This window comes from Neofelis nebulosa, chromosome 13 (assembly GCF_028018385.1).
Source record: "Neofelis nebulosa isolate mNeoNeb1 chromosome 13, mNeoNeb1.pri, whole genome shotgun sequence".
Taxonomy (NCBI): Eukaryota; Metazoa; Chordata; class Mammalia; order Carnivora; family Felidae; genus Neofelis; species Neofelis nebulosa.
In genome coordinates, this window is record NC_080794.1 from 34,106,969 (window position 1) to 34,116,366 (window position 9,398).

Here is a 9,398-nt window from a genome sequence, read left to right on the forward strand (position 1 = left end):
TTAGAGACTGATAATATTAAGAGTAGGAAAAAATATGATGTTTGATAAATCAGTGAAGCCTTCATAGAGGCCAGTTGCCTATATCCTTTGACCCAGTAATTCTACTCCTAGGAATCCTATCCTAAAGACAGCAAGTATACAAACACACGTACCCAACAATGTACTTACAGTATAATTTTTTTTAACTTTATTTATTTTGAGAGAGAGAGAGAGAGAGAGAGAGAACATACAAGTGGGGAAGGGTCAGAAAGAGAGGGAAGGAGAGAGAGTCCCAAGCAGGCTCCACGATGTCAGTGCAAAGCCCAACATGGGGCTCAAACCCATTAACTGTGAGATCTGTGAGACCTGAGCCAAAATCAAAAGTCATAAGCTTAACCACCTGAGCCACCCAGGAGCTGCAACACAATATTAATAGTAAAAAATTGGAAGCAACCTAAGGGTACACTAAGAGGAGGACAGTTAATTAAGTTATGGTATACATATACTATGAAACTTTATAGAGCCATTAAAAATGTGATAAAGATCTCTATGTAAATGGAAAGATCTCCAAACCATATCACCAATCTTTTAAAACAAAGTCACAGAGGGGCGCCTGGGTGGCGCAGTCGGTTAAGCGTCCGACTTCAGCCAGGTCACGATCTCGCGGTCTGTGAGTTCGAGCCCCGCGTCGGGCTCAGGGCTGATGGCTCAGAGCCTGGAGCCTGTTTCCGATTCTGTGTCTCCCTCTCTCTCTGCCCCTCCCCCGTTCATGCTATGTCTCTCTCTGTCCCAAAAATAAATAAAAAACGTTGAAAAAAAAAATTAAAAAAAAAAAAAAGTCACAGAATAATACTTATAGCATAATTCTATATACAGTAAAAGAAAAAAAAACAGAAAAGAGCTAGAACAATGACAAGGAATAGACAAGGAAGAGAATGAAGGAAACAGTTTTTGTTCTATGTGCTTCTATGTTGTTTGGTTCATGTACAAAAAGAGTAGATTTCACTATTCTTTACACAATTTTTAAGAATTACTTTGTTTTCAGAGCACCTGGGTGGCTCAGTGGGTTGAACATCCGACTGTTGGTTTCAGCTCAGGTCAAGATCTCAATTTGTGAGATCAAGCCCTGCATGGAGCCCTGGGACTCTGTCTCTCCCTCTCTCTCTGCCCCTCCCACCGCATGCACCTGTGTGCACACTCTCTCTCAAAATAAATAAAATTAAAAAAAATTACTTCATCCTCAATTGAAGAAAAAGTGGAATCTAAAAAAAACAAAATAAAAACCAGAACAGAGTGGTGGTTGCCAGAGGCAGAGAGTGGAGGCAGAGGAAATGGGTAAAGGTAGTCAAAAGGTATAAACTTCCAGTTATAAAATAAGTAAGCCATAAGGATGTAATGTACAGCATGATGACTACAATAATACTGTCATATATTTGAAAGTTGCTAAGAGAGTAAATATTAAAAGTTCATCAAAAGAAAAAAATTGTAACTATGTACGGTGATGGATATCACCATATTGTGGTGATCATTTCACAATACATAAAAATATCATATTATGCTGTATACCTGAAAATAATGAAAAATATCATATGTTGTATACCTGAAAATAATGTTAATTATATCTCAATAAAAATTTTTAATTAAAAAAAGAAATTAGTACTTTAATAACATCACATAGAGTCTCAAATTTCGATGTCAAGCCTCCTTCTCAATTTTATGTAAAGCTCTTTTGCTGTTTACATTGATCCTCACTTTCCTGCCCCTTAGTCAGAACTTCTAGGTCTGCCCAACTTAACCAGGTTCATACAATACCAACAAGGAACCAGGCAAGCTTCTTTTGCATTATAATAGTCACTTGGGTATAAACTCTTACTCACAGAGCCCCTCCCTACACAGCTGATCAAAAGAAGTAGAGACCAAAACTACCAACAACTGTTAATGCAATAAGTAAAAGAATAGTTATTACACAATGTATATTAAATAACTAAATATAATATAAACATTTCACAAGTAACAATAAATACAACTGTGTAGAAGAATACAATATCCACTATTATCATCATTTCCAGGGAACACTCACATTTCTACGATAACCCAATCCAGAAGAAAATCTTTCTAGATCTCTTCCAGGGTCCCAAGGAGGTTTATATTTCAACAATCAACTATTTTTTAAAAAAAATTTTTTAATGTCTATTTTTGAGAGAGAGAGACAGCATGAGTGGGGAAGAGGCAGAGAGAGAGGGAGACACAGAATCTGAAGCAGGCTCCAGGCTCTGAGCTGTCAGCACAGAGCCCAACATGGGGCTTGAACTGACCTACCACAAGATCATGACCTGAGCCTAACTGGGACTCTTAACCGACTGAGCCACCCAGATGCCCCAACAATCAACTATTTTAATGTATTTGTTCAATAGGGCTGAAACTAGTAATAAGACTTCATATTGGGATCACTAAGCTTAATTTTTTAATTTTAACATTGTTTTAAGCTTAAAATTTTTTAAATAACTCTATAATTCCCCTAGAAAACAAATCACTTCAGAATATGTTGGGGGTGGGGGGAGGAAATGGAAAATGTTTTTACAAAACACTAAGTAGGCATCTTTTTTTTTTTTTTTTTAATTTTGAGAGAGAATGAGCAGAGCAGGGCAGGGCCAGAAAGAGGTAGAGAGAGACTCCCAAACAGGCTCCAATGTGGGCTCGATCTAATGAACCGGAGCCAAAACCAACAGTCAGACGCTTAACCAAATGAGACACCAAGGAGCCCCTAAGTAGACATTTTCCGAAGACAACTTATTTAAGAAAACATAAAGCAGTGGGCTGTTTTCTCCCAAAACCAACCCACCCAGTATTTTTCAAATGTAAAGTAACAATAATTATGGCCTCAACAAATATCACATTTTCCAGGATGTTTAAGATGGAACAAGGGGATTATAAATTAGTTTTTTTTTTTTTTAATCTCATGATACCTTTAAGACCATGTTTCAGACAATGTTCCATAACAACAAAGAACTGTTGCAAGGGGGGATAGTCAGAATCCAAAGTGCGGCCAAAGCTCAGAGCAGATTCAATGAGTCCTTTGATACTCAACTTAGCCATGTTTAACAAGTTTGCTCTCTCTACAGCTGTGGGGTCTTTTGTAGCTGAAAGCACAAGAAAGGAGTCCATCATCATTTGCAAGACATGACATTGAAAAACATATAAACCCTTTCATTCTGCTGTAAAATGAACAATGCTGTTTTTCTCTGGTTGACAAATTAGTCTCCCTAACTAACCCACACTTTCTCTTTTTGTCTCTCACACACACCATAGAACATTACCATGCCTACCCAAGACACAGTTTATGGATTATTCTCAAGACCGTGCAAATTTGTTATTTTCTGGTATTTATTTTACTTTTTGTGGTACCTCTTCAGGGAGAATGAATTTTGATTTTTTTTTTTAATGACTTCTGGAGCTAAGATTGGAGTAATAACATATTTAAGAGTCTCATGCAAAAGGTGGACAGCAGTAGTCCAAGGATGAATCTCAAGGCAAAAAATGTTCAGAACTGGCAATAAAAGGCAATTACAATTTTAAAATTACAGTATCATCTATAAATATGACAGGTAAATAAAAACAACTGGACAAATAAGGGGATACAGGCAAAGCCATTCAATTCTTTCATTTTAGCCCTCTTTCCATCTTGTTTTTTCATTGCTACTGTAGTTCTGTATTTCATGACTCCTTTATTTTCCCAGAGGAAATAAAAGCAGAGTCCTTATTTCACATTTAAGTTTCCTGCCCTTCCACACAGCTGATTCAGTCAAAAACTAAGTTAACAGATACATTTAAAAAAAAAAAACTGATTTTTAATTGATATTTTCATATCACAAAACTCTTTTTCTTCCCCACAAATTTTATTCTTAATTTAGAAATTCAGATGTTTCCCCCTATTCTCACCACTGTTGTGACAGGCAGGAATATTTACAGCCAACACAGATGACAAAATGAAGTGCAGAAAAATGAAAGCACTTAGTATAACCTTTCATAATCTCTGGCAAATCTACTAGTCCAAGTGAACCAAGTGTCCGTTCCTCCTCTTTTGAACAAAAGTCCAGGGTTTCCAATGATCCAGTATTCAAGTTCTGAGCTAAGGGTGAAACCTGAGTCAGAATTCTAAGCAACTAAAAATGCAAACACCCACAACAGCTATGACCAAGCTAACTGGTGGAAAATCTGCACACACATCATTCCTTCAAATCTGCATCGTGGTATGATTCCCTCATTTTTCGGAAACCACTTGATGTTTCATAATCTGTACCAATTCTCATTTTTCTTAACAGTGTGGATCACGATCCGTAACTTGTGAAGGGACAAGCAGACAAAAGGCGCCTTTACAGCTGCTCCGAGGCAGGTCCACGCTCCGCGCCCGCAGCTTCCTCGCCCGGGAGCGTTTACACGCCGACCGCGCCCCGCCCGGGCTCGAAGATGTGTCCGGCTCTTCGCAGCCCCAGCAAGGCCAAGGGCCAGTCCCCTCATCTCGCCCGGGCCCAGAGTCCCCTCCCTGCCTCCCTGCAGTAAGGCTGCCCAAAGGGCTCGGGGCGCCCCAGGTTCCCCACGGAGGGCTCACCCGGGGTCCTGCGCGGCATCGCTGCACCTCTCCCGCCCTTGGCGTCGGGCACCCAAGCCAAAACCTGAGACGCGTCTTCCCTCCGCCACCCCCAAACCTGAAAAGTCATCGCCCGTCCGCGGCTGTTCCACCGACCCGGGAGCGGCCCCCTGGCCGACCCTGGCTTCGCCCCTTGGAAGTCGTCAGACAAGGAGCCCTCGGCCATTAGGCCCTAGAACCCGGGCGGGGTCGGGAGGCAACAAGGGGCGGCCGCGCGTTGCCATGGCGATCCCCGGCACCCCCGAGTCCCCGGCTGCCCCCGCCCTGGTCCAGGCCCGGACTCGGGCCCCAGTGGCGACCCGAGGCTTCGGTGCCTATCACCACGGGTCCTCCTCGCCCGGCCGCGTCCTAGGACGGAGAGCCCAGGGTCCGCTCTCGGTCCGCTCCCCTTACCCATGGCGGCGACGGCGGCGCGGTCTCGGGCGGGGACGCCCTGGGCCCCGCCAGCAGATTCCTTCAGGCGCGCGGCGGCCGCCACGGCGTCTGCCACCAGGCCTGCCGCGGCCCACAGCGCTCCCGGCGGCGGGAGGACGCCCGGGCGGTCCCGCGGCGCCGCGAGTGGGGGGCCGCGGGGCCTGCAACCGGCGGGAGAGAAACCCGCCCTTGCCAGGCCTCCTCGCGTCCAGTCGGACCGGAAGGAGAAGGGAGAGGAGCGTGAAGGTGACCTCGCGTGTGAGGAGCCTGAGGCTGGTCACCGGCCGGACCACCAGTCTCTCACCCGGGGGCTTCGCTGGCGCGCTGGGGCCGCTTTGCCAAAGGGTGCGAGCCACGTGCAAACGTTTTCATCCACACGGGGGCGGGGTTCATCTGACACACCTGACCGCTTCCCTTCACTCTTCTCAAACTCTTAGGGGAGCAGAAGAATTTAGAAAATCTGAAGCAGGGGCACCTGGGTGGCTCAGTCGGTTGGGCGTCCGACTTCAGCTCAGGTCATGATCTCACTGTCCATGAGTTCGAGCCCCACGTCGGGCTCTGTGCTGACAGCTCAGAGCCTGGAGCCTGCTTCCGATTCTGTGTCTCCCTCTCTCTGGCCCTCCCCCACTCACACTCTGTCTCACTCTCTCTCTCAAAAATAAATAAACATTTAAAAAAAAAAAAAAAAGAAAATCTGAAGCAGTTAACAGTAGGCAGAAATCTGCTGCAACTAAGCAGCCCCAAAACGACTTTTAAACTAGTAAATACACCGGCAGGGGGAAGGGCCACACTAATCAAGGGACAGAGGTATAGAGATAAAGCTACCTGTTTCTCATTTAAAGGGGCACCTGGGTGGCTCAGTCGGTTAGGTATCCGACCTTGACTCTGGTCATGATTTCACTGTTTGCGAGTCCAAGCCCCGCATCGGGATCTATCCTGATCGCTCAGAGCCTGGAGCCTGCTTCCGATTCTGTGTCTCCCCCTCTCTCTCTGCCCCTCCCCCGTTCATGCTCTGTCTCTCTCTGTCTCAAAAATAAATAAACATTAAAAAAAAAATTTTAAAAAATTTAAAAAAGAATAGGGGCGCATAGGTGGCTCAGCTGGTTAAGCATCTGACTCTTGATTTTGGCTCAGGTCATGATTTCACAGTTTATGAGTATGGCTGGTGAGTTTGAGCCCCGCTCTGCACACACTCTCTCAAAATAAATAAGGTATGCCTTTCCTTTTATTTAATGACAAACTTGGGGAGTCTGGGTGGCTCAGTTAGTTAAGCATCCGACTCTTGATTTTGGCTCAGGTCATGATCTCGGGGTTTGTGAGTTCAAGCTCCACCTCTGCTGTCAGCGCAGAGCCCACTTGAGATTCTCTCTCTCCCTAACCCACTCGTGTATGTGTACGTACTCTCTCAAAAATAAATAAGCATAAAAAATTAAAAAAAAATTTACTGGGGCACCTGGATGGCTCAGTTAAGCTTCTGACTTTGGCTGAGGTCACGATCTCACGGTTCATGGGATTGAGCTCCGCATCAGGCTGTGTGCTGACAGCTCAGAACCTGGAGCCTGCTTTGGATTCTGTGTCTTCCTCCCTCTCTGCTCCTCCCCCACTCGTGCTCTAGGTCTCTCAAAACATAAATAAACATTAAAAAAAATTTACTGACAAACTTTTTAAAACTTTTCTCAAAATGTATCAGCAGTTTGGTTTTTCTGTTGCTCTATGTTCGTTCTAATGCTTAGAATTGTGAGAATTTCTTTTCTGGCCAATTTTCTAGGTAAGTGATTGTATGATGGGTCTATTTTGTATGTATCTCATTATTTTACTGATGATACTGAGCACTTCCCCCATGTTTAATATTTGGAGTTTCTCCTTTGCAAAGAAACTGTTCAGGTCTTTAGCCAATTTTTCTTTTGCCCTATCTTTTTCTTATTGGCCTGTACATGTTACTTAATATTCTACATACTAGTTTGGTGTCAATTATGTGTTGTCATTTTCTAATATTTTCTCTGTATAGAGACTTTGATAAATATAAATTCTTACTGTTCTTGTAGTTGAATTTATGGTTTATTCTTTACTGTCTTAAGAAATCCTCCCCACCTCAAGGTCATGAAGGTACTCTCTTTTAAGAGTTACATAGCTTCATCTTTCATGTTTAGGCCTGTTGTTGCACCCAGAATTGATTTTAGTGAATGGTGTGAAACAGGATCAAATTTCACTTTTTCCTTATGTGTAGACAACTATTCCATTATCCTTTCGCCACTGATCTTCCATGCCCCCTCTATTATTAGTGAGCATGTAATTATACATCAGTTCCTAGGCCAGAGTCTTTTTCATTTTCAAAACCACTCTATGAGGATAGAATTAGCTCCATTTTGCAGATGAAACTAAACTCTGAAAGGTTAAATAGCTTGCCTCTCTATTCAGCGAACTAAGGGACAGAACCAGAATTTGAGCCAATACAAATTGGCTTGATTTTCATATATCAAAATACAGGAAGTTTTTAGTGTTCCAAGGAGTCTAAAACTCATTACAAGTCTAACCCCTTCTATCTTGCTATTAAATATTGAAATATGACTGACTTGTTCATTTTTCTTCTCTCCAAGTGATGGGTAAAGAAGGAAGTATTTGTATTCTAAGTGCATTTGAGAAAGCATATAAAATTAAGTATTTATTTTATAGAACCATGAAAACAAAGGAAAAGAGCTTTATTTCCTAGGTTGCTTTTCCCCCAGGGACTTTATAGGTGACAAGTAGGAAAGATATTTAATTCAGCAATAGACCAGTTTTATTTAAAGCAAGCAAATAAATTCTCCCTTTGAGGTATTCTTTTTTTCTTTTCTTTTCTTTTTTTTTTTTTTTAATTTTTAACGTTTATTTATTTTTGAGACAGAGAGAGACAGAGCATGAACAGGGGAGGGGTAGAGAGAGAGGAAGACACAGAATCTGAAGCAGGATCCAGGCTCTGAGCTGTTAGCACAGAGCCCGACGCGGGGCTCAAACTCACGGACCGTGAGATCATGACCTGAGCCGAAGTCGGACGCTTAACCGACAAAGCCACCCAGGCGCCCCGAGGTAGATATTCTTAAGCCCCAAAATATACATTTGCTGGGTATTCTAGTCCCCTTGTGTTGAAAAGAATTGGAATTTAGTGTCTATGTTTAAACTAAATTAACAGGATTAAAGTAGAATATTAATCTATTCTAAGCCCTTGACTTACTAAAGCTAACAATCTAGGTTTTTAAGCTTACTAATATCATATAACAAAAATACTATTTTTTAAAAGCTCATCACTGGGCACCTGGGTGGCTCAGTTGCTTGAGCATCCAACTTCGGCTCAGGCCATGATCTCATGGTTCGTGAGTTCGAGCCCCATGTTGGGCTCTGCATGGACAGCCCAGAGACTGCCCATCTCCCTCTCTCTCTGCCCCATTCCCGCTGATGCATGCACACACATTCTCTCTCAAAAATACATATTTTTAAAAAATAATAAAAATTTAAAAAATTAAAAAGCTCATCACATACTGAAGTACAGCAGTGAAATTAGATGACATCTAGAATTTACTTTAAAACATCTCAGCAAAGGGGAAAAAGAATATTGAAAATATTGCAGCAAAATCTTCTATTACATATGGGTGATGGGTATATTACATATGGGTGATGAGTATATATATATACAGGAGTTTACCGTTCTACTTTTGTGTCTTTTTTTTTTTTTTTTTTGAGAGAGAGAGAGAGAGACAGACAGCAGGGGAGAGGAGCAGAGGGAAAAAGGGAGAGAATCTTAAGCAGTCTCCATGCCCAGTGCGGAGCCCGACAGGGATTGATCCCACAACCCTGGGATCACGACCTAAGCCGAAATCAAGAGCTGGATGCTCAACTGACCGAGCCACTCCAGCACCCCTTTTGTGTCTTTTTTATATGTGATATACCCTAATATTTTCCACTCTTTTCCTTTAAAAGCAAAGCTGGTTGTAACCTATTAAAATTGCTTTCATGGGCCAGTATTGGGAACCATGGTCTGTAATCCATGGTCTCTAATACTTCCTTGTATGTTTCTTTTAACTAAACTATTTTTGCTGTTGCCTATACATTTCTTTTCCTTTTCCCATTTGTTGTACCCTCTATCTAGATTTGTCTACAATTTATGCAATTCTACCCAGTCTTTACCAGACTTTAATAAGATACCTTCTCCAAAAAGCCTTTTCTTTCCCTGCCAAAAGAATGGTTTCCATTTTTGTGCTACAGAAGTATTTATATACAGCTTTACAGCATTATCAACATTTCACTTGTTACTACCTGAAAAAATGCTGGGCAACCCTGAACTTAATTAGTAATCAGGATTAATAATTGACATACTAAGGTC

At 42.3% G+C, this 9,398-nt stretch overlaps 1 protein-coding gene and 1 long non-coding RNA gene across 8 annotated transcripts in view; both read right to left on the reverse strand.

Moving 5' to 3' along the window:
* RUFY2 (RUN and FYVE domain containing 2) overlaps positions 1 to 5,383 on the reverse strand; it is a 51,655-nt gene extending 46,272 nt beyond the window's left edge. For 2 of the 7 annotated variants that reach the window (XM_058696503.1, XM_058696502.1), the window contains exons 1-2: positions 4,589 to 5,012; positions 2,946 to 3,119 (exon numbers count right to left, since the gene is read on the reverse strand). In XM_058696503.1, the coding sequence (XP_058552486.1) occupies positions 2,946 to 3,119; positions 4,589 to 4,793 (379 nt within the window). In that variant the 5' untranslated portion in view covers positions 4,794 to 5,012. The other 5 variants (XM_058696510.1, XM_058696509.1, XM_058696504.1 and 2 more) reach the window with 4 other exon arrangements.
* On the reverse strand, positions 211 to 2,938 carry LOC131492747 (uncharacterized). Its single transcript, XR_009252270.1, has 2 exons — positions 833 to 2,938; positions 211 to 592 (listed from the first exon to the last, which is right to left on the reverse strand). It is a non-coding gene; the product is annotated as an uncharacterized LOC131492747 (long non-coding RNA).
* Positions 5,384 to 9,398: the final 4,015 nt, after the last annotated feature.